The sequence below is a fragment of the Puntigrus tetrazona genome, chromosome 21 (assembly GCF_018831695.1).
Source record: "Puntigrus tetrazona isolate hp1 chromosome 21, ASM1883169v1, whole genome shotgun sequence".
Lineage (NCBI taxonomy): Eukaryota > Metazoa > Chordata > Actinopteri > Cypriniformes > Cyprinidae > Puntigrus > Puntigrus tetrazona.
The window spans coordinates 3946829-3973145 of NC_056719.1; the positions used below are offsets into that span (position 1 = coordinate 3946829).

General features: G+C 38.4%; 1 protein-coding gene across 9 annotated transcripts in view; it reads left to right on the plus strand.

Annotated features, from left to right (window-relative positions):
• Positions 1–237: 237 nt before the first annotated feature.
• Positions 238–26317, plus strand: part of vav2 (vav 2 guanine nucleotide exchange factor) — a 127354-nt gene continuing 101274 nt past the window's right edge. For 4 of the 9 annotated variants that reach the window (XM_043221682.1, XM_043221683.1, XM_043221685.1 and 1 more), the window contains exon 1: positions 238–1437. In XM_043221682.1, the coding sequence (XP_043077617.1) occupies positions 1234–1437 (204 nt within the window). In that variant the 5' untranslated portion in view covers positions 238–1233. The remainder of the gene's footprint in view (positions 1438–26317) is intronic. The other 5 variants (XM_043221688.1, XM_043221686.1, XM_043221687.1 and 2 more) reach the window with 2 other exon arrangements.

A 26317-nucleotide genomic window follows, 5' to 3' on the forward strand; every position in this document is an offset into this window, starting at 1 on the left:
GTTTAATTATTATGTAGTACTTCGAATTGTTTAATCTAAAAGGTGATTCAATCACGAATTAACGTATTTTTAAACGTTCGGTCATTTTTAGCAGTCACGTAAAAACACTGGAAAACATTTTAGATTTTCCTCACGCGTTCATATTTACTGTGACGTCTCCAGAATCGACTAATTATCAATAATAAAAAGGCTTTCGGGTAGTTATTTTAGCGAGACCGACCCTCTCCTCCTTCTCACACGTGGACGAGCGCGACCGGAACCCAGATGCAATCTCTCCGCCGCGCGCCCTTTCTCCTGCTCCGCGCGCGCTCACGCTTGCTCGCACTCACGGCTCACGCGAGCGGAGAAATCAAAACACTTGAACCATCTAACGTTACGCAGAGGTGAACTGAGAAACAACCGAGAAACCGTCGCGACTCGAGGCACGACTGTCCAGCACCAAGACCTCTCGGCGTTTCTCTTTCCGTGGAAGCGAAAGGAGCAGGGCGAACGACAGTTTTCGCGTTAAATACGCCAGAGTTTGTGCGTTTCACTGAACGCTGTGATATTTCCCTCAAGAAGTTTTTAAAACAAGTTTGGACCGGATTCTGTTTGGAGTTGGACGTTATTTAACGTTAACTCTGGTACACATCCCGCCTGGCGCGCGAGCGCTTGTGAGGAGCTTTCTGCCGAAGACTACAAAACATGGATTTATTCTTTATTTTAACGGTGAAACTTTGACAAACCGCCCGAAATTGCGTGCGACGGCTGCTCTGCGGTCTTTTCCAACGTTTATTGTTAAGGAACAAATCTATTGTAGTCCTGAGAGACACATTTTTTTACTGTGACAGGACGCGTTTACGGAGCCAAATATGTCAGTCCACGATGAAGAAGAGGAAACTCATTTGATTCTCTGAGGGGAAACTCATCTAAATAATATTTTAACACCGCGCTGCACGACATTTCTTCGAGTTCTCCTTTATTTTAAGCTTAGGAATTGGATTGTTTCGTTATACAAAGTCCAGAAGCGCTATATAGCGGATAGCACTCGGCTGGGCTTAATTCTTGAAAAAGTTGTTAAGCGTACATCTTCGTGAAGATCGTTCTCACGTAGTTGACCGCAGGGACCTTAGACACTTCAGTGCCCTTTGGACCAAAGGGGAACTGGGATATTTTCACATCGGCATTATCCTTGTACGTGCTGTCAGACATATAGTTTCATTTTTGCCAGCGTTCTGCATCTTTTGTGTCAATATGGAGGAGTGGAGACAGTGCGGTCGCTGGTTGATAGACTGTAAGGTTTTGCCCCCCAACCACCGGGTCGTTTGGCCCTCAGCGGTGGTGTTTGACCTGGCCCAGGCGCTCAGAGATGGGGTGCTTCTGTGCCAGATGCTGCACAATCTGTCTCCTGGATCCGTGGACCTAAAGCAGATCAACTTCCGGCCTCAGATGTCACAGGTAGGTTAACGTTCACGACTGTGCTTTTTAATGGTTGCGTTTTAAGTCTTGTCACATATATGCGGGGATGATAGATGATGGCATTGACAGCCGGAGAAAGTGCTGTGTTGTTTTAATAGGTTGCCACTCCGATCCGTGTCAACAGGGGCCGTTGTGGAGCATTAATGTCTGAGCAATTACAAACAGAAGTGTCATAATCGATTAATCGAGAATGTTATCTGATCTAAACCTTTTGATGTTTTGTAGAGTCGTTCTGGTTGTTTGAGATGTTGAAATCTTTCTCCTGAAAGCTTATTAAGTATCACCGAAGGGTCTCACAAACAGCAAGCAGTTGAATGCAAAGCGCACAGGTGCCTTTTTCAGTTTTCATTTGATAAAAGCATGCAAGTATACGTAAATCCGTATTACTCTGCATGCTGCATAGAGTGTGTATAAGTCTGATCATCTAAGAGTAAGTATGTAAGGTTGTGCAGGGCTTAAAGGTGAATGTAAAGAATGGGCCAAGGCTCTTATCTCTGTAAACAAACCAGGAAAAGCAGCAAGTTCTTTGCGGGTTTCAGGAATGTGGCTTTCAGCCAGTGCTCTTTGTGAAGGAATTTGTGGCAAAGGCAGTTCCTACCCGTAAATATGACGTGGCTGAGAAGGATGATGTAGCCATTTGTAAGTGTTGACTGTTCTGAGAGGTTTTAAACACACTTCTCACGGTGTCTCCTACCCCCTCTGCATGTCTTGTCAGTGTTGAATTACGATTTTTTTTCTTCCAGAAATTAAACCCTTATGTCACGTAGTCTACATAACTGTGTTTTGAGGATTGAAATTTGCATTGGTAGCTACTCTTAAAAACAAATAAATACTAAGATAAACATTTATCCTTATTTTATGCATTAGTTTTTGCTTCCAAATCTTTAGCATCATGAACCTTCGGTTTAAATTCTTGCAGTGCTTTTCAGATTTATGGGTGATTGACAAATACTTTTGAATGTTTAGACGGCATGCAGTATGACAAGTTATACTTGATTTGAAACTATTTGAAACCTCATTTTGTGAATTTTTAAAATGTTTTAAAGAGTTAGATTTTTTGCACTTTAACTTTTGTCTGTAGAATTGCAGTTTGGAGAGATTGGTTGAATGTATGACTGTATAATACAGTACTAATAAATAATAATAATTATAATCATTTTAAATATATGAAATATTTAAATTGCAATTCTATTTATAATTTTGATACTTAATTTATGGACACTTATCGTCAAAAGTTCGGGAATGTGCGTGGTGATATTTGATTCAAAGTCAGTGGATGTAGAGATGAGTTTGCAGGAAGTAGAATTTGCTGTGAGACGCTGACAAAAACAGATCAGGAGCTAATTGCGTGTAAATTAACACAGTGCTGCACTTCACTCTAAAACATGCAGCACATATATTTATTTAATTCAGTCGTAGCCTTTGTGATTTCATAATTATTAAGGGGTCCTTCAAACAGAACAAATTTTTGATTTGAAAAGAGCAAGATGCATTCAGTGAAATAGGATAAATACGCAAGCTTTCGAGATATTTTTAAATATCATGTGCGAGACTCTGACTGAAAAGACACAAAATGTATGCAATGGACAAATACATCCATCTAAGCATGTATTTACATAAAAAAAAAAAAGTTACACAGTGGAATGGAAAAAACGTGTTGTTTAAAAGCCATATCACGATTTTGGTTTTATTTTGGTTATTCGTGCAGCCCTATGAATGTTTAAAATGGTCATTTACATAGTGAACTCATCCCTTACAGAATAATATAAATCTTGACCTAAAATCTTAATGTTGATTTAAAAAAAGTTGACGCACACAGCCCTTTGCAGATACAAACCTTTCTTTTCGCAGGAAACTTGGACCAGATATATGCTAAGCACATAAAGAATTTTATGGCCTTCTTTTACTGACCGTGGCGTGATTACATGTAGATGTTGCCATATGACTGTATAACTGTTTCACCCAGCACTTACAGACTTTTGTTTTAGCTGTTATTTCTCGGGCAGTCATTGGGACCTTTGATCCTTCCACAACAGTAGCTTCCTCAGCATGGAAGGGTTTTGTGTGGTATTACGTTGTGACAAATTGGTTGAAAGGGAGATCTGGCAGCACAATGGAAGCTGTGATTTATACGCAGCAAAGGTCACTGTGTGCTTTGATACACAGTGGTTGTTAATTTACTACCTCCATTAAATCAGGATGAAGTGATTATGTGGGCTGTTTGTGGTAGATGTTCATCGATACTGAAGCTTCTGTTCTGTATGCTTCACATGCTCCTCGTTTTAGTTCAGCAGGCCTTTTTAATAATCGCATTCTTGTATTCTTATAGCCTGCTGATTGGCTGTAGTTTAAACACCGGTAAAGTCTGGAAGGACAGCCTCAGGTGTTAGTTAACAGACAAGTGTTTCCAAAAATAATTTTAGTGAGCAAACACTTAGGCTTTGTACATGCAAAGAATGTTGTAATAACAAGTAAGTCAAAGCCCACGTGCCAGTCCTGTTGGTATCAGCCACACAGAGAGATGCTTTTCTTCTCTCTCAGATAATAATTGCTTACATCACATGTCCATGAATGTTTTATTTGTCTGTGGAGTACAAGGGATTTGCTCCCTTTTCAGTGAAACAAGTACTCTGGAAATCAGTGCTTGTGTATTTTGAGAAGATGGATTCTGGTGTCTGACTGAAAGGTTGTTTCAATAAATTATCTCGCATAAAAATGAAAATGCTATCATATTTTTTTTGGTTGCTGTTCATGTTGTTCCAAACATGCAGTCAAACTTTAACTTTAAACTTTAACATGCAAAATAGCATGTCACATTAAATTAGGACACACCGTTTTGGCCTTCAAACAGCTGCTGTATAGAAAGAGCTCTGTTTAAAGATTCTTCAGGAATTGATCCTTTTTTTGAATTACATGAAGACTTGTAAATAATGACCCATTTTTTTAGTTGTGGGTGAATTATTCATTTAGAAAAGATATTAAATAAAAGTATTTAAATAAGAACATTACATAGGTATTATGTGGATTTTTACAATTTAGGCTGTATTATTTGTTAATAGTACTATTATGTTAAATGATTGTGTGTTATGATAAAGTATAGCCATCAACACAATGCGTTAAGGTGGATTTGAGGTCTTAAAAAGAGGGGCAGTTCATTTCCTCTGGCTCTGTCTGACAGACATAGCTTGGTGGACTTTGAATTTTTGAAGTCTGCATTGTTCTTATATTTCCCCCCGCTTTTATTTACCTCAGGTGGTTGGTAGCAACTAATACCTTAGAGATGATTCAGCCGCTAGTAGTGTGTGTGTACTTGCCTGCAATACCTGTGTGTTTAGTTTCCATCACCTCCGGCTTGGCCCGGGGACTGTCTTGGGACCTCAGTCTTAACAGTAAGGTCTGGCCCCTCTCTCTTTAGGGCTTTAGGGAATTCGCAATGTCTGTTGTTTCCTCTCAAGAAAATGCAGCCTGTTTTATAGCACGTACGCAGGACAGAGAGAAAGGGAGTCATTGCTCACTGTAGCATTTTTATGCATTTTATTGTACTCCCCATTTGCCTTTAACAGCCTATTCATTTTGGCTCTGTTTTTAGATACGTTTATTCTCATAACTCTTGTATTTCTGTAGCAAGGATAATGGGTTTCATCTTTGAGATTTCTTTCTGATTTATTACACAGAACCACCCCCACTCTCTCTCTCTTTCTTTCTCTCTCTCTCTTTCTCTCTCTTTCTCTCTCTCTCTCTCTCTCTCTCTCTCTCTCTCTCTCTCTCTCTCTCTCTCTTTCTCTCTCTCTCTCTCTCTCTCTCTCTCTCTCTCTCTCTCTCTCTCTCTCTCTCTCTCTCTCTCTCTCTCTCTCTCTCTCTCTCTCTCTCATACTTTTGTTTGCTCTTTTCAGCCAGTTACTTTTGTTTTCAGACATTGACCACACTTCCTGGTCTCTGGCATGTGTTGAAGATCTCTTTGTGCTGGATCCTGGTACTTTTCTGTGGATTTGAGTGGTTATTTAAACAAGCTGAAGGAGCAGTATAAAGATTAAATACACTAGCAGAAACAATCATCACAATAATCATGCATTCAAAATAGAGAATATGGGCTTTGATGGTCAAATTCGAGATGAAAGTGAATGGATTTGTAGCATAATGGTAGGGTGAGTGTTTGGAGGCATTGCTGTTAGCACTTAAATGAATGCTGAAAAGACCATTAGCTTGTCAGAATTAATTTGGAGGCACTTAATTGATGCTCAATTCACAAAACTGTATTACACTGATCAGAGCCTAGCATTTCACAAGGGAAGCTCCTAAATTCAGTATCAGTACCAGCCTTTTTGAGGCTGAGAGGTGAATGTAATGTGAGGTCAGCCTTTCTCTCACTAGGTTAATTTAATCTATAAGCGTGGCCTTTCTCTGAACTTTGACCCCTGGCAGCTGGGCGCAGGTAATTTAATCAATAGAGCTTGTTAGGAACACTTCCTGCTCTGTGCAGTTGTGACCAGCTGCATCACAGAAAGTGAATAGAATTGTAAAAGGGACAGAAATATGATACTACTCAATTAAATTGCAATGTACTCAAATCCAAGACGGGAGGTTAGACAAATACAGTGTTGATCTGTGATCGCCAGGGCTTGATCTTTCAAGTCTGTGTGCTTTTGTGATCCGTTGGGTCTGTTGGAATGTGTGGAACGGTTTACTCACTGCTGGTTCCTGTTCGTTCTTTAGGGAGACCCTTTATTAAGCAACAGAGAAAGCAGTTCACAAGATGAAGCAAGACCTCACACCATGACCAGACATGTTTAGGAGTCCAGGCTTCACTATATGTTTCAGCTTGATAAATTGAGCTCATGAGGTGATATTATTGTGATTCGCGGTAGCTCTGCTAAGCCAAATTGCTGTTGTTTAGAAAGCAGATCATGTTGAAAAGGGCGAGATATATGAAACCTTTCAAAGGAATTCATATCCAAGAGCACAGTGGGAGGAGATCGTGGCATGGCATCCAATCAACAGGATGTCTGCATAAGATTTATTTATTTTGTGTTTTGGTCAGTTGTGATATTGCAGTAATAAAATTCCATAACAATGTTATGCATATGCAATGGGTTGTCTAAAGAGTTATTGTTAATAGCTATAAAATTAGGGCCCTAAACAGTTGCATTATGTTTTAAACTCTTGCAGCAAATATGTTCTCATTTTAATGGCCAGATCATTCGCTGGCCTTCGGTCTCAATACTTCCAGGAGGAGATGGCATGCCTGCAGGGATTTTAGATCGCAACTCCATCATAAGTGGCATTCTGTTACAAAACGAGATATGAAGTAAAGAGAAACGCATACAGGGAGCTTATGTTCGTAAATGAGACCCCATCTGTGAGCAGTTTGTTGTGGAATATTAACACTGAGGAGCTGGGCAGTCAGTCCTGACTTTCAGAGCGCATTGAGCCGGGCATGAGTGCACAGGGCCCAGAGGCTTAGAAGGGCGGCAAGACCAACATATGGTTGTTGTGTTTTTTGACAGGCAGCATCTTCATACACCATAGTCGTCTGTATATACTTCTTGAAAACGTTTAGCCTGTCTTCTCGCATTGTCTCATCTTCTCAAGCTCCTAAGCATTCTTGATTCCTGCCTCAGGTTAAGGCATAGAAACTGTAGTTGTCAATGCTCAAAAGACTGTCTTTTTCACACTCTCACATTTCTCTCTTGTGCTTTTTTTTTTTTTTTTTTTTTTTAAACTCCTGTGGTATTTGCTGAGGATTGATTTTTAGCTTCTGACTGGGGTGGAGATGATAACCATCAGTATGGAGTGGAGAGGAGAAGCAAAAATTCTCCTGCTTCTCCAACAACACTTCCTCCAAACACTTCCTCCTGCCAGCTCCGCTCAGTGGGTATGATGATAAGCTTCTTTTTCTACTATCTCTACCAACAGCGTCAGAACTACGATTGTCTCTAGAGACCCTGTTCCTTTGCAGTCCTTGTTTAGGATGCACTGATTTTCCCCACCAACACAAAGCTAACCAATATCCCATTACTGACCAGAATTGATCATATCACATAAATGGCTTTGGAACGGGAGGAGCCGTACAGAGGTAGAAATTGCAACATTAGAGAGTCCTGTAAAAGGCTGCGGTGTATTGATCTTATCTCCAGCTGGCAAGCTCATTAATCATGCAAACAGGAAGTTGTGTATCGTTTCCACCCTTCCCCTTGTTGCTTCCCTGTGAGCAGATTCTGGATTAGTGGCTATCTGTTGTTAAACTGAGCTCAAAATAGAGAACTAGAAAATTTGAGTTTACATCCGCTAACTGTATTCTATACATTTCTAGCTCTGTTTTAATAAATTCAATAGGCACAAATGGAAAAGGAAAGGAAATTTTAAATGGGATCTTTTAGCAAACAGATTGTGGTAGGAAATGCTACTTTTCTTATGATTTGCCAGTAAGTAATTAGTGAGTAATGAAACATTGCAGCTCAAGCTGTGGGTGTTAAAGCATTTTTTTGTTAACAAGAATATGATTGAGTGGGGCATGGCTAACTTTATTAAAATTAAATAACATTCACTTTGATAATTATTTTCAATGTGTGCAATTTCTGTCAAATTAAAATGATATACTGGTAATGGTTAATTATTCTGTTGAGTTCCAGACAACGCTGGATCTTGTACAATAACGTTAGGATGCAATGATATTATCAATCTTGTGATATTGGCTATTATGCTTTGGCACAGTATCGGCCAAACAAACTAAAACTGAAATCAGCTCGTGATCTGGTGTTTTGTGTGCGTCAGAACAGCCCTGTTTACAGTGAATGGATGCAATGAACCTGTTTATTGTTACACGGTGCTGTGAGCTTTTGGGAATGCAACAGTCACCAGTTGCACTGACAAGCTACGCAATATCACTTTTATAATTGAAGATGATTTACATTCAATTATGAACGTGATGTTGCGTAGCTTATCAGTGAAATACAGCCCTGTGTAGTAAACGGTGCTCCATTAGAAAACAGGTGATGGACATTTACTACTAATCACAGAACCGGCTTTACTGATGAGACATGCATGACAATCGCATGCGATTTATAGTACAGCCCTAAATAAAATGACGCCGTTTTGGGTCTTACAGATTCTTAATATTTATTTATTTTTTGATTAATCGGGCAGCTGTTGTTTTTGGTTATGTCACGTGTGATTATAACTGTAGGTGTTTTCTTTTCCAAACAAAGCATGACGGAAACCTTTCTGGATCAGGAACTTTGTTGCGTGTCATCATCATCTGTTTTGTTATAAATATGGAAATACAGTACGAGTTTCATCTCTGCTCTCAGTCTGTTGTGTGTCAGTAGGCAAATGTTCCTCTTGCTGGCCAGCTGCTGGCAAAGGAAAAAGACTGTAAGATGCAAACATTTTTGTCAGAGAGAGACAGAGGTTATGCATATCAATAAGGATATAGGAGAATATTTTTATGAAAAAGAGTCCTAAACAGGCTTAAATTACAGATTGTACATAATAAAAACATCTTCAGAGTGTCTATAATAAACTACACTGTACTTGTCAGCTGCAGGTGATTGCATGTGATCACTATACTTTGTGCTTACAGTTACCTCACTCATGCAGGCTCTATTCAAAACAGTCATCACAGATACTAGTGCTTATATTCATTTTCTCTCACGGAAAAGGCCACGTAGCCCTGCACGAGATAATCACCTCTCTCCACAGTGCATGATGGGTTATCTGATCATGTAATCATGCACAGCGTCCGGTTTGATGGGCACAGCGTTCATTTCACTCGCAAATTGGATTCCCTGTAGACAAACGAAGGGAACGTCTTACTGAACAGAGCATGTTTAGTCACAGTTGTTCAATACTGATGTCTATCATTTTATACCATTTTGTGATGAATTAATAATGATTGAAAGAAGTTTTCCCAAGCATGCTTTTGTTGTTAAAGCGGACCATGTGTCCAATCTTGACGGATCGCACCTGCAAAAGCAATTTCCTGGGTATTGGAAGAAGACATTGTAACAGCGGGTATGATTATGGAGAGATTGTTTCCATTAAGGAGGAGAAAAGTTGAGAAATGTGGCAGCAATAAAGCAGGCTGGTAATGAAACCGACCGGCTGTGAAGCGATTAGAGCTGAAACAATTGAGAATCCTGCAGGAAGCAACTTGGATGGAAAAACAACAAAAAAAGCAAAAGAACTGGTGAAGATCTAATGTGATCTGAGGTGAAACTGTCTCAGAGTATTCAGAATGAAACCAAACTTTCCTCCTTGATCGGTTTTAAGGAGGTTTTTTTTTCCGGGGATCTCAGTGGTTTAGTAAAAAAAACATAAACAAAACACAGATCAGCACAAATCAGTAAGCCTGGACTTCTCAGGCCTCTGGTCTTCCGGCTTTTCTCTACACCCATGGAGAGGAGCTAGAGTTGTATAACCTCTCCTCCCTCCTCTCATCTAGACAACAAGAAACATCTGGAAGAAGAACAGAGAGTTCAGAACACACCCATCCCCACCCCTGAGGAGCTCCAAGATGAAGAATGCTCTGAAAAACTGGACACCATTGTGTCTGGAGGCTCCTTTCTCTAGCTTCTCTTTTTGGTGGAATCTGTCATAATAACTTTTTGTAGCCAGGAGGATTTAATCTTTTAGCTCAAGCTTAGATCTTTTTGCCACTGTCTCTTTCTCACTCTGTTACATATGTATGATTCCCAGACACAAGTAAAATGTCAGGGGTACTTCAGTGCTTTAGTGTGTTTTTTTTTCTTTTTTTTTTTTTTTTTTTTTTTTTTAAGTGTGTTTTTGATCTTTTAAGGTAAATGCATTGGTTCACAAACTCCTCATTACAAAATCTGTCTTATCTTAAGTGTCCCGTCTTAATCCTGTTTAATCTTGTATTTGCAATGTTTGCATTTGTAGGGTCATATGAAATAATTTTTTTTTTCCAAATTCCCCACGCTGAAAATACTCAAAAAACTATATCATGATCTGACTGAGGTGTACATACTTTTGATTAATTATGTGACATTTCGCGGTAAACTGTAAAATCTGTTTTTATGGCTGGATTCTGCGTTTTTTCTATGCATTTTCTGCATTGTGAAAACAAGCAAAACAATATATTCCTATCTGGTTGTGTTTGAAATTGAATACTAATAGGGTTGTGACAGTTAATCGACATGACAACACTGGTAATACCGGTATGACCGTCGTGGGGGGACGAATGAGTTTTCCATCTTTCCCTAACTTTCCTTTGCCTTTAAATAGCCTAGTTTAAAAAAAGAACAATGCACATTTTACTTTCACTTTTTATGGCAGTTCAACATCAATTGCTTGAATTCAGTTCAAGAAACAACAAAATACAATATAGAGCATAAAACACCATGCTATATGCCTTACATGAAATAACAAATAACTTACACAGTTTAAATAGGTATACAAATATTTTAACAGGTGTTTTTCTATTTAATTTCTTCCATCATTGTTTTGTCTTTTTTTAATTTCTTCCATCATTGTTTTGCCTCCTTGTCCAGCAGCTCGACTGATAAATGTTATTTTTATCGTTCGTTTTGTGTGCTGCATCAAGTAGCCACGTTCAGTTTTAATTGTCTGTTCTTTCACCTCACCTCACCTCACTAAATAATTATTATTTTTTAATAATAATAATAATAATAATAATTATTATTATTATTATTATTATTATTATTATTAAAAATCTAAACAACAGTGTGGGACGGTGGGTAAGTGACTTAACCGGTTTTGCGGCCTAACACCGGTGTCACTGTCAACATTGTTTATCTCAGCAAGCCTAAATACTTACATAGTACTTGCTGCATTATAGTTCACATATCAACTATAAACTGTTATTTTTTTAAAGAAATCATTACATCTTAACATAATTTTGCTTAAAAATGTCAAATCTGATGAACAAAGATACAGAATTTATGTGAAAAAAATTAAGCTCATTGTACTTGTACATGTTATTGAGTGCATTGCATTATGGAATATGAAATATTAGATTACTGTGCATACAGAAAATCGATGTACTGAGCACAACACTTTAGAAATGAGCAACAGTATTGTAATATACTGTACACATCCACTATCAAATTCATGCAAGAAATTTCCATCTTTGAACAAGTCTTTGAGTTTTCATGACATTTTATAATACAAGTTTTTGTAAATGCCAAGTGCACATTTCTGCAGGTGCAACAGCTTAAAATAGCTCTCTGAGAATGAGCAGTTCTGCTTTTAGTCTAGGAAACTAGTGTTTCTATCTTCAGTCATGTTTTGCCTTGTCCTTTTTCTTAGGGAGATTTCACTGCGGACTCTCTGGGTTAGACATTCATTATTCAGAAACTGCAGCACAGTGTAGTTCGGTGCCTTCATTTTATGACAAAATTATAAAGGTTTTGTTTTGGACAGAAAGCACTCATCGGGGAGGCTGGAGATTTAGACTTAGTGTATTTCTCCAAGTGAGAACAAAAGCATTTTATTTCCCTCCTTTTATTAGTGCTGGATAGCACCCAGTGGAGTATATTCCTGGTGAGTTTCTTCTGTACTATGTATCGTCCTTGGCAGTACACACCAATCTTTTCACCATAAAGATTCTCTGTGCCGAGGAAGATTTGTTTTCATTTCATAGGATTAGGTTGTCTTTGTGGTGTTTCTCAGCCCCCTATTATGTTACACCAAGTTCTATTTTTATATGGATAATATTCAGCTCTTGTTGTCCAAAGGAAGAGTTTGACACCCACATAAACAGTCAAAATAACAAGATAAGTCTCTTTTCTTAGTCCTGCAGCTAGACTGCAGACAGATTTTACTGAATTACGGTTCAGGTGTTTGATTTGTGTGCTTTTATGTCTTCACACAACAGAGTTGTTCATATAAACGGAAAGGGATTTTGATCAGTTGACAGGAATGCAAATTTTGGAAATGCTGAATGAAAACACCGCCTCCTAATTTGCTTGTAACCGCTCCATTCGTGTGTCCTCCGATGCATATTGTTTTTAGGAAATACAGTAGGCTATTTTAAGTGAAATATAGCATTTGAGTTTGTCCTTTTAGCATTGAGCCTTAGCATATAAACTTGTTCCATTAGTTCCGTTGAGCAAAAGTAAACATTTGTGATTGTACAGGATTGTCCTTGTCCCTCCGTTCTGTTTCATTTCACTGTTCTGCTCAGATTTCACACTATCATCTTTACTCTTTTCTTCTGTGACCTTGGCGACGGAGCATTGCTAGAGTCTGGAATAGCATTTAGCCCGACCAGTACTTCCAGACGGACTCCCGAGATGATGAACTGCGGAGCCTGGGCACATTAATCTTCCTCCCAATGCTTCATCTTTCTGCTAGACCTCACCCAGGCCCGCTGCCGCATGGCATTACAAACAGACACACTTGGCTAAACCAACATACGTCACCCTTATCCTGTATATCTCAGCTCATCCAGATCACTTCTGCAGAGCTCTCTCGATGATTCGCCGCATCGTGATCGGTCGCTTTCATACAATGGGTTTCTGTAATATGCAAAAGAATGTGGAAGTATCTGCTAAAAAAGTACACAAATATTTTTCATCACTACTTTAATTGGGTATGAGTACAAAGGACGCAAGTAATATTGTTTTAGAATTTGGCTTAAATGCAGCCTTATAAGCTAGAGTGATTACGTTGTCTTGTAACCTGTGTTGACTTAAAATGATGCTTTGATAGGCAACTCCATTGTGTTTTGGAACAGTGCAATTGTGGCTGCCTAACAGTACATAAAAATCATATCCATCATAGCTTGGGGAGTCATCAGCAGTGGTGTAGTGTGATGATTTCCCTTCATTCAAATACATTTTCCTGCATTTGTATGCATGTTATTGCGCACATGGAAATGAGGATTCAACATTCTCCAACACTAATGTCACTTTGTGCCACTGCTTCACAGGGATGTTTGCCATATCTCACTGATGTTTGATATGTTTGTTTAAATGTCAAGCACAAATGCCATGATGAGGTGGAGCTATTGACCGTTTCACACTGCTGCCTTGTTTCCATGCAAAGGCCAAAATTAGGCCCTAAATTTAACCCAAACATCCCATTGGAGCCTAAAAAGAAGCATTTTGATTAACTTTTGCTGCTTAAATTAGTCTGTAATCAACAGAACCTTTACAGGTCATTTAGCATCACCTGTGCTTAACTCCAGAGGAAAAAAGGAAAAGCATCCATATTCAAATCCCTCCTCACCTGGTTTAATGAAATTCATTTGGCCTGTGATGCATATCTCTCTAGCGAGGCCTCCTATTAAGAGTTCATTTCCCTACTGTGTGCATGCCCTTATTAATGGCTAGAATGAATCTAGTCCCTAGGCTAGAATTAGTCTTGTCGGTTCATTAAATCAGTGTGTTCTTTGTTAGCACGCCATTTTTGACTGATTATGGTATTGTGTTTTATTTTGTGTATAGGCAGACATGCCTCATACCATACAGGCTGCTTTGTCTGCAGGGGGGTGGGGTTTTCAGGGCTCTGGTTTACACCCAGTGTCCTAGCAAGATAATGTAATGAAGTGGCCTCTCAGACACAAAGCCTCAATGCAAGCTGACATCCAGATGTTAGAAATGCCTGACCCCAAACTTTTGCTGATACCCCTGTCTCTTCTCACTTGCACTTTTCAGTAATTAGACATAGCCAGGTTAAACTGAACCTGCAAGGTTTTCACAGATTTAGGACAAAATGTGCAGAAGTTCTGGGTTGTTTTATAGTAGTGTGTTAAACAAGCCAGAGATTTCTAGACTAATTGATCGATGAAAGCATAATCAATTCGAACAAAATACTTCTGACCGTCACATTGGTGCCAAAGTCTTGAACGAGCTGGAAGAGTGGGAACATCAGTTCTTTCACAGATCTGTATGCTGATCATTTGAAAGCATACTTATTCAAAAAGTGTGCTGAGAAAATTTTCACCAGGCATCACAATGCACATCAAATTAAGTATTTGCTTAAAGGAAAACAACTTTGCTTGTGCCAGTAGCTTCAATAGCTTAAAGTGTTTTTTTTTTTTTATGTTGTCCTTGTTAACTTTGTTGAATGAAAGCTTAAGGTATTTGTAGGATTTTGTCTGTTTCTGTGTGCTGCTTAAAAGCAAGTTTAGCCAAGATAATTAGGTAAGTTAATTTGTTACACTTTAATGGAAATGAATGAAATCCACAATCTCCTTAGAATAAAAAAAGACAAACAATGGTGGGAAAAATATATCTTTTAGTACAGTTTTAACCTTGAAATTCCTAATTAAAACCATGTCCACGGGGCTCTTTTAAGAAAGCATCTGAAACATTAAAACTGATCCAAACAGAAGATGAAGACAAAAATATTTTTACACTCTTTTTTTTTTTTTTTTTCTCCCATTATTCTGTTTCATAGCCTTGGGGAGAATGGTAATGAAGAGATTAAAATGAACGTTGCAACAAAGCGTTTGATAGGAAGCTGGTAAGAATTGCTCCTGGTTTCCCTGTGAGCTGATAAACTGGCCCAAGACATTCTCCGATGTTCCTTCTGGTTACTTTGTCAAAGTTAGCTCCTTCCAGTCAGTTTGTTAGCTCTTAGTCTAAGTATCAGAGAATCTTCAGTATATGGTCACAGCGAAACAAATTTTCTAAGACAACTCCTATTTTATTAATTGCAGAAAGATATTGGTTTGACTGCGAGGCCAGAGTTTTCTCTAAGTTAAAGCGAGTGAGTGATCGAGTAAGAGAGACAGCCAGGGGAAGAACAAACAGGTTTACATGATTTTGCTCTTCACTTTATGGCACAAGCTTATGAGTAATTCATTGAGCCAAAAATCATCATAGCAGCACATGCTTCTGTCCCTAATATTGAGCACTGACATGTGCATATACACCTGCCAGACAAACGTCCCTCAGGTTTAAACTAAGTCTTATAGTTGGAAAGAACCCAGAATTAAAAAGTAACAAGAAAGTTTGGTTTGATCAAATACGAGTCAAGAGTAAATTATGCTTACAAGCTCAGATTTTTTTAGATTCAGGTAAACTAAATTATTATTACTCATCTTGCACTTAAAGGAACTCTGATTAGCTCGTGTTTTGATCGCACAACCACACACACATACACGCACAAAGGTCTGTTTGCACTTGCACAAGGGATTGAGGTTTTCATTTGGTGAGTATTAAACCCATCTGTTAGTCTATGTATCCCTCAGGAAGCATCAGTGCTTTGTCTTGTTCATTGTCTTCTGTGTTTTCCAGTCATTAAAAACCATGTTAAGCAGCAAAGAGCCTTATTAGATTAGTGCTGGAGGCACACATGAAAACAAGCATTAAAACAGCCTCCGTACATCCAGTGAAGCTAGTGTAGGCGGACTTTTACTCTTCATCATCACCATCCTCATCTAATTTAAAACCATGTAACATGTACATAAGTCCTTGGAGATTTACAAGTTATATTATTAAAGTGCAAGGTGAAGTCACATTCTTGTAAGCCTATTAACCCTTAAGGATCTTTAACATGAGCTTCAGTGCACATCTGTGTCTTTTAAAAACATTGCAGTTATTATCACAGAAGTGTTCTTCATAGAAGTGTGCTTGGTGGAAAAAAGTGGTATTTTCTGTGTACAACACATGATAACCTTCTTTATTACGCATGTGTTTATTTCTGTTTCGCTGTTTCTGTCTTTATCAGTCAGAAGTTATACACAGTTCAACAAAACCTGTTCATATAGATAGATAGATGTTGGTGCACACAGGATCCCATATTGTTCGTGATGCCTTGGATATGCAAATTAGTGTAATGTTGTAGCTTAATATGTCTGAATATAGTCTTCAGCTCGTTGAGGAATGCTGACAGGAATCATGTGAAAAGATCTTACAAGGCTTTACACAATAACTTTCAACTTGCCATGCTGCGACCGTTTTGGTTGGTTGTCTAGTAATGACTGATGGCCTCTATATAGAGGGTTTTGATTGGTTGCTGCTAAAGGGGAGGAATGTTAGGAGGCTGATCATACAGTAATTATGGTGAGGGATTGATCGGGAACTGTCAGTTTGGCGGATGGGTTGTTGAGCACAGGACCCTAAAAATATATAATACATTATTTATGAGTAGGTGATGATTCAGCACAAAGCACTGCTTCCAGCTTGAATGATTTGTTTTCAAAGAATGAGAAATTACGTCAAATTGACTCCTTTAAATCGAACTGTCTACGTTTGTATGTTAACTTAATACTTTCCTCAGAAATTTGCAAATACTTTTGCTCAGACAGAGAGCCTAAAGTGGTTTGATTTTAACTGGTATGTTTAGGCTGGGACATTTTGTGTTGCATGATTTCAATGCATCCTTTCCAAGACAACAGCTTATGTAAGTTTTTTTTTTTTTGTGATACAGTCCCTTCCCTAAAAAAAAAAAAAAAAACGAGAAATCTCCACATTTCTTAAATCTTGCCTAATAAGCCGGGCCCTCATTCCTGACTCACAATGACTGAGCTTTAAAACACATTTAGAAAGCCTAACTGTTCTTCACAGACTTATAAATGCTCTGAGGCCGTGGAATTGAGAACGAAGGGCAAATAACGAGAGGAAAGGTGGCTTTTCCCCTGTTCCTCTCAACAGTTTCTCCCTCATTATGAGACAAATCATTTGTCACAGACTGCCATGTGGCCGGGATCTCTAACTCTTATATTAGCTTATATATTCTATTAAGCACAATAAATTATGGATCCTCACAATCCCTGGCTTTTGCGGAACTGGCTGTTAGAGCTTTCCCCTCTCTTCACTGCCGGCTCAGCCATTACTGGATACGGAAAGCCTTGCACCAGGTCTTGTTAATGGTCTAATTTAAGGCTAAAAATACTCCGAGATATGGAGAGAAGGAAATTGGTGGGGGAAGGCAGGGCAGAGAGCAGTGGACAGCATGACTCTGGTTCAGGGCAGTTGTTGCAAAGAACTAACAGCTGAGCCCAATAGAAGACTTGAATACACTGGGAGGGAAGGAAGTGCACTGATTGGGAAGATTGCCAAGAATTCTTGTGTCTACATTCTGCATGAAATACAGGATGTTAAAAGGTTTATTCTATTTAATACAGGGGAAGTTACTTTTTTCTTTTTATTCTTTTTAATCTATGCCCTAAAGTGGAGGGCGCAATCCTTATAGAGAATTTAAATCTGTCCCTGTATCTTTGGATAAAACTTGTGTGTCAGTGTATGACCTTTAAGCATTTTCAGAGCGTCTTTTGAAGGGTTCAGCAATAAGGATGACTCACTGGGTAGTGCTTTAATTCTCAAACATTTGTGTTTTTATGTGTTGTTACTAATTGAGTATCGTTGCAAATTGTGCTGAGTGTTTCCCACAAGATCTTATGAGATTTAAAGCAGCAGGTGACATCTCGAATATTAATTTTAAATCACATAAAGTTTGCGTTTAGACGAAATGTGGCATACACTAGATATGGTATCATACACACAACATGTTAGCAGATTAACAACAGCCAATGCTGCAAAAGATTTTGATGGAGTTACCCAGTGCTGGAAAAGCTCATTGTTTGTTGCAGCACTAAGATGGAAACTTAATCAGTTAGCATTATTCAGAATCTATTACTGCTACCATTTCCTCTCCATTAAGGCTTATTCTTAAGTGGTTTGATGAATAGTTCTACTATTCAGGTTGGGCCTGGTGAAGTGCTTAGAGCAGTCATTGGTCATATCCTACTCTGCATTTATTAACATGATGTAAGTGTGGTGCAGTTAAAGTTGCAAAGGCCGTCAAAAAGGACTCTTGGGATGGGGGAAATCTGTTGGCAGTTTAGGATTAAAACAGAAAACCCCTCCCCCTGCCAGTTTTAATCCCATCAATTCCTTGTATTGATGTAGGTCTCTGAGGGAAAGAACCAGACTGGCCCTCTGGGTGTGGTATAAAGCAACGGATGTAAAGAACATTGCTGCTTGTTACTGATTTGAAACCATAATAGTGTTTAAGATTTGGAATTTACGTCAGAAATCAGTTTAGAATAAAGTCTTTAGGCAAGCTTGGCTGCCACATGGAGAAACTATTATTTAGAAACCTATAGAATCACTTCTCACTTCCCCCACCAGATTTTTAGTTCTGCCCATTGTTATTGTGCATCCCATGCTAATCTTTAGTTCTGCATACTTGTTGCAGGTAGGGGTGTGCGATATTGACAAAAAATTATATCTTTATATTTTTTGGGATTTTATCGATAGCGATAATTAGAGAATATTTTGCTGAGTCTGTTATTGTGCTGGTACCTTAAGGACTACTGTGGACAGCTGGAGTCAGTTTTCGAGTCTTCGTATTCTGTGTGGTGGTCACTTTAAACTGATAGAAATTAAGCTTTTCTGATTTGTACAGATTTTTACATCTTATGGGCTTTTTACCTTTTATAAAGCCATTTTTTCTAAAAGTGTACATTTGTCTTTTGAATACTGATATTTGAAATTGTTTAAATAATAAAAGACACTCTGACTGTGAATTTAAAACTGCCAGTAGGTGGCAGAAAGTCACTGTAAATACGTGAGTCATCACGCTTGAACCAAATCATTTGCAATGATTCATTCAGGAACAAAACAAGGTCATGTTGCTCAGAGACACAAAATAATGCTGCGGTTGTGTTTGGAACTATATTTTTGTCGATATAGCGCAAAAACAGGAAATATGGCATGTAAAACCTAAGTCTCTTAATTAACTTAATACTGAACTGCCGTAAAAAATTAATATCATAACATTTAAAAAAAAATACCACTTTGGTGTGAAATTGATGAACTATACTACATGAAGTGGTATAAAAATATACATTTTCTGCCCCCATGTCTTAAATTTGGCATTTAAAGGCATTTCATTAGAATGAATCATGCAGTGAAAAAACACATTGCAAACGGGAACGAGCACTAGTCTAGACTTTACGTATTGTATGCTTGCACTCTGTAGAGGTGTTTTGAATGTTATTTGCAAAATACTCGATAATGTCAAATCACACATCATTAAAACAATTATTACGATATTATCACAGACAATATATGTCGCACACCCCTAGGTTTAGCTCGGTGTACTAATCGCTTTGAACCTTGAGATTAATGACTGTAAACACTCTTGACTTTAGACAAGATAAGCTGTCATTATGAACTGTTGCTTGTGGCTCACATATGCAAGAGCCATGGTTCTGTAACATTGAATTCCATAAAAAAACAGTTGAACACATTTTAGTTACAACATGCAAGTTTATGTGGGGCCAGGTGACATTAAAATGTAGTGTTCTGCAAGTATGTATGTTTGTTTGAAACTAGTGTTATATTGCTTATTTTGCCCGAATCATTGTTGTCATGAATAAAGTCACACTTGTTTCAACTAAGCTGTTATTTTTATGGATGCAAATGCAGCAAGTGTCGCTGTGTATTTTTACCATTGATCTAAAAAAGTTTGGTTAGTGAAGTTTGTAATGTGGTTTGAATAGTCCCATTTTACCTATGCGTATACTCCTCGGTCTGCAGTCCGTGCCAAATTTTAATTACATCCTTTTACTGTGCATGTCGCATATCGGTTTATAAAAATATATAGCATTCAAATGCACCTGTGAAGCAAAACCACAAGTTGCACTTGCCACTGTAAAATAACGTTTAGTCTAAATAAGATAAATACCTTAACGGCTTAGAGAAACGTTGATAGATTTTTAAAAAGTTTTTAGAGCAAACTTGACTCACTCAACCTCTCTGAGATGGCTGGCCTTCACAAGAGTCTCTTGCACTCTTTGTACCCTGCCGGTGTGCTGTAGTATTCTCCCAGACATCAATATTGAATGAGAAGTGAGTCTAATGCGTGTTTAATGACTTGGGTAGGGTAAAAAGTAAGTTGAGTCTGCAAAAAAAACCAAACAAATTTAGGCCTGAAACAACTCAAAATACTACTTCTAGAGTCAATCAATGGACAATTGATCATAGAGCGACTGGCTCTAGCCCTAGAGTCTTTGGGTGAGTTATTGATATCAGATTCTAAGCAGAACATTCCAACTGTGTTTAAAACGATCCTTTAATTGTTGGTTGAATAATTAAGTGGTCTGGTGGTTAGCTTCTCCTCTGTTACTTTTGCATTTAATTCCTGGTGTGTTTAAGACTCACTGTTGATTGTGAAAGCACTTTGCTAGCATGTGTTTAATGCTGACTCAAGTGCAGTTGAGTCATGGCTCTCCTGCTGGGAGGATTTGGGATGTTATAAGAGCTTATTAATGTAATCTGTCATATTTCTGTCAAGAGTTTTAGGCTTAATAGACATTAAGATTCCAGATTATTTCAGAAGTTTGTCTGAACAAAACAAGTTAATGTAACGTCAGAAGTGAGGTCAGGTCACCTTTTATTAGCACTCGTAAACGCATATTCATAGGGCAGGGACGGTTGTATGGCTGATGGGGCTCTTTTGTTTGACCACAATGACTCATTTCCTCCCATGCTGTACACATATAGATACCTGCATTAGAAACCCGTCTGAGAGAGAGAGAGAGGAGGTAAAAATTGTGAGAGTGTCACGGCCATGCACACAGCAATTTAAATTTTAATTGCCTAGATTTATCTTCCCAGCGCAGTGTGACGGACTGATAAGTGGAGCTGATAAGTTTCAAACTGTTTGTAAAGCTCTGCCACCAGTCAGATACGTGAGCTCAGAGGAGGAGGAAAGCACATATTGTTACCGTACTCTGCTTGCAGCCTGCAGCAACTGTAAATGACTCCCAAACCTGCTGTCTGTGAAGCTTATAACTGTACATTACTACATTTTGCGAATATAAATATCTTGGGTAGCTTTTCAAGAAAACTTTGCATTGTAGATGCTACGTGAACTTACTCATGTTTAGACGGAAGGGCTTTGTTTTTAGTCAGCGACTTACAGTACAATGTTCTATTTATTATTAATTTCGTAGAGCCTAATTTTTGACATTTAATTGCATAAAATACCTTTTTATGGTATTTTAATTCATTTAATTTTTTTCTGTCTGTCTTGGAGAGTGTTTTTCTGTCAAACTCTCATATTAATGGCAAAAATTATGAGATCTCATTTGTGACCTACATAAACCTCACACTGCAGATTGTCACTTATTAAATATTAAAATGACCAAGTTTTAAAGTGTACCAAATGTCTCCTACCTTAAATGACTGTGCCTTTCAGCTTCATGGCTAATATTTTAGTAATCAGCTGCCTCTTATACTGTCTGTGTTTTTCCCATGGACACATTGACTGCTCCGGCCTGCTATCGGTTTAGCACTGTGATAAGCTGAAATGAATATTAAGTGTGACAAAGCACTAGCCAGTGCATTCACTCTTCGCTTCTTGTGATAGCTGTCACTAGATTTCTTTCTTTCTTTTACTCACTTCCTCACCCTTCGCCTGCCAGTCAATATATCAGTACCGGATTTTTTTTTCAAAGTCTAGGCTGTGTTCCCACACTTTCTTTTTTTATTCACAGGGCTTCACTCAGCAGGCATTGAACCTCACACGGCTCTAATGAGAAAACCACAATGCAACCTCCTGAACACATGCTTCTAAAGTGCTAATTGAATGGTACACTTTGGGATGCAACCTGGAATGTCAGCACTGGAATACACAGAATTTCCCATTTCCTTTCCCCGTAGTGTTGCACATCAGCCATCGTCTCCTTCAGATCGCAGCATGTTCCTCCTCTGCCTCATTAGTACAATATTCACCGGCATGAGTGATGATGATGAATAGTTACAGTGTGATTTAGTATTTACACCCCCCTTCTCATTTTTTTGGCTTGCCACACAAATGGCAATTAATCTAGAAAAATGTACTTAATTAACCAGTACAATAAGAGCTTAACTATCTGTTATTGGGCGGTAAATGAAGCATGCTTGGATGCCAAAAACCCAACAAAAACTGACTACTGCATCAATTATCTTCACCCTCTGCTCATGGGAAGCATAGATATGGGTGGGAAATTATATTTAATGATAGAAGCCTACCCATTCTACTCCTTATTGCAGTTTTTTTGGATGCTTAATATGTTTTGTAACAGTAGGGTGCCTTTTGTGTGATTATTCAGATCACTATAAGTAATAAATAGATTGAGAGGAATGTTTTCCACTTGTCAGACTAATTAGATAGTTATGTCATGTATTTTTGTTTTCTGTATCTCTATATACTTGCATACATTTTTACTAATCGCATTATTTCTGACCCCAGCTGACTTCACAGTGTTTTTTGCATCTCATTTAGTCCTTGCTCTGCAAAACATGTTGTTCAGTTTTTTTTAAAGAACTAATTCTACTGCATCATTGCAATTTTTTATGTTCACATGGAATATATTTATAATTCACGCAAGCCCATAAAATCAGTGTTATTGCAGTGTTTTTCTCTAATGGAAGGAAATATGTTCTTTTAGTAGCTTGGAAGTGCTTTTATATGTATGTTCACGTCCGGCATCTACAAAATGATTGATGTACAGACAGACGGATGGATTGATGGGCGTTCTGCTTGCAGCCCTTACCCCCCCCTCTGAGTCCACATAATTATCTCTCTGTATTAATGGCCATATAATACAGCCTCTGCCGCCGCTTCTGTCTCTTTGAAATGCAGACCAGCAAAAAGTCACTTGGATAGCCTTTGAAATGGTATACAGCTTTGCTGAAAGTCACTCACTGTATTATTCATGTCCTGTAAATGTCAGGACACTTCAGAGGGGTTGTCACCTAGCCGTGCCATGGATTTGAGTTGAGTCCCATATGGACCCTTTTCAAGTGTGTGTAGCGTTGAGGTTTGAGTAAGCAGAGCAAGGTGTGGATTGGTTGTTGGATTAAGGGCTTGTGGAGTAGTTCAGATAGTGATCCATTTCATGGACTTTTAGTGCTAATATTACTGCAAGTCAGCAAGATGCCAGTTTTAGACTGTTTGTCTTCAACCTAATCTTTTCTCCAGCATGAAGTGAAGGAAAGTATGAAAACTCTGCACGTTTTGTTCTGAGTAGGAAGTACAGCTATTTTCATTGTGTCAATGTAAAGATAAATTATATATATATATATATATATATATATATATATATATATATATATATATATATATATATATATATATATAAAAAGACTTGTTTGTGCCAGGCTAGGAAGATGTCATCAGATGGCGACAGCCATAAAAAACTCACAGCACTTTGTTTTGTTAAGGCTTAGTGAGAAGTGTCTTATTATCATGGTAAATCATCAGATATTTTGTGAGTCATGCAAAATACAGATAAATATCACACAGCTTGTATTTATATTTTGCCTCAGAGGAAAGACCGCAAACCAGTGGAGGTGAGTTTTCCAGCTCAGCCCAGAGTATTTATAGGCTCTCCCGGGGCATTCCCACATACACTGCAATAAAACAGGTCAATTATATGATGAGCGATTCCAGTTCCTTTCACTTGCTAGATGGCAGGGAGAGAACCCTATTTTTTTTTTTTTATAATTTAAAGGGAAACAAAACTGTATTTGCTGTCATCTATATTGTTTGGTCTTAAATGGATGGGGTTTCCTTGCAATAGGAATACCTCAGGGCGTGAATCCTTTATAGTTTATTGTCAATCTTGAAGGGTGAGTAATGGCTGCGACCCAAAGAAAATGGATATAGAGGTATACGAGATTAGATCATCCAAGACTTTGGATAATACTGCACCATGCAGTGATTTTATTGGCGGCGGCATGTGTTTGCTTTGTTGGAGGAATCTCCACAAGTTCAGGCTGGAATAATATAGGAAAAGGTTTGTGAATTGTTGGGATTCTTAATGTCCTCTTTGTTCAAATTTCAAAGTGTAGGTGGAAATATGAGCAGGATATGCAACATCTCACAGGCATGCGCTTATTTATGTGCATATTTAAAGATCAGAGCTTTGAATTGCTCATTACTCAGTAGTGATAGAAGATAATGTACGGAGGCATTTGCTCATACGCTCTTTGTTCATATTGATCAAAAGTTTCATTAGGTTGCACACCAGTGTGTTATGAGTACAAGATAAAACATGTTCAAATAGTGTTACATTGCTAGTTATGTTCCAAATAAAGGACATGCTCCGTGGCCTCTAAGAGCTTGTGATGGATTTGAGAGGAAAGAACAGGGGCACACTGTTATCCTACTTTGCAAATCACTGGCACAGTCAACTCTTTTGTCACACCAGATGAATTTTAGTATAATAGAATCTTTATTTATCACCACATGACCAGAACTGGTGGAATTAACTTCCACAAAATTTTATGATGTCTCCAGAATGGTGCTGTGAATATATCAAGATATGAATGGGCTGAAGTGGGAATGAGATGGAAGTTATGGTGGGGGGGTGGGATTTTCAACAAATAAATTCTTGCTTCAATTTTGGTCTGCTCCTCTTACTGTCTGTCATTTTTGGAGCTTGATAGTGTCATTCTCCATTGGCTTTGCCGTCTGAACATTCTGCCAAATGTCTTCCTTTTGTTTTGATGACAGATTTTTTATTTTTGGATGAATTAACCCTTCAAGTACCCCACTGCGCAAGAAACAGACTTGAGAATGGCAACTGCTCCCTTCAAATTGGCTAAAGCTTGAAAGGCTTGTTTGCTGTTTTGTTCAGCATTTTGTCTCATTAGGATAATTCCCCACAATCCCTGAGAGGCAGCCTAAAATGTGCAAGTTGTGGCATAAAGTGAGCTGCATTTAGGCGATGACAACGCATTGAGGAAACACTCGGCAGATGTTGAAAACCTGTCCGCTTTTACAAGTTATTGTGTGTATGTGTAGATGAGATGCAATGTCCAGTAACACTTTAAAATAGGTAACACTTGTTAGCTATTAACTATGTCTATTCCAATAGTCAATAAATTCTTAATTTTCTGCTTATTAATTAGTTAGTAAGGTAGTTGTTAAGTTTAGGTATCGGGTAGGATTAGGGTTTTAGAATAAGGCACTATTTTGAGCTTAATTAGCACTAATAAATGGCTAATATTCTAGAGATATACATGCTAATAAGCAACTAATAGTTGTAACCGTAAAGGTGTTACCAAATTTCCTTCTTTATATTAAACCTTTTAGAATCGGGGAGCTCACTTGGCATGTTTGGGCTGGTTGAAGTGTGCCAATATTCTCCAAATTTCCAATGTCCTCTTACTCTTCCCTTTCTTTTCCTTTCTGGCCTGTAAGGTTCCTCCAGTATACCTCCATTCTCTTTAATCAAACTTGTTGCATTAGCATGTAATCTTCACTGACCAGTAACAATGTAACCTTGCTTGTGGTCATCATAAAATTATTTAGCTTAAATTGTATCAGCAGAACTAAAATCCATTCAGCACTGATCACATTTTTTCTCTCCTTTTATCTAAAGCATGCGTTTGCTTGTTTGGCGCTCTGCTCTGGCTTACTCTGGCTTAGGCAAAGCTTTTTTTTCCTCCTCTCTTCTTTTTTTACCATCTGCTTTGAAATTAATGGGCATGTTGGAAACTAGGCTAAATCTAGAGTGACATCTTTTTCCTTTTTCTCTCCACCCAGCCCCCCACCCCCCCATGCCCTTCCTTTTTCTTCTTTAAAGGCACGCCAGTGTGCTGGCGGCTCTGTCCGTCTAGTGACTGTGTGACTGCTCATTGCAGATAAATTCACACGCACCACCTCAAAGCACAATCCCTTGGACTTAGACTTACCCGGCACGCATGTGCCCTCAAAGTCATCGTAAGATCAACACCGATCCGCTTTACCAAGCCTACCATATTCCTCTCATCTCACTTCGAGTTCATGTGTTTTGGTACCATGTTGCATGTTTTCCTTTTTTGGCAGGGTGGGGTGCCTGTTTTAGCTATGTCACTTTGATTAGATCCAACATGTGCTGCGGTCTGTCGTCTCTGTTGTAGGATCACAACTAAAGGATTTGCACTTC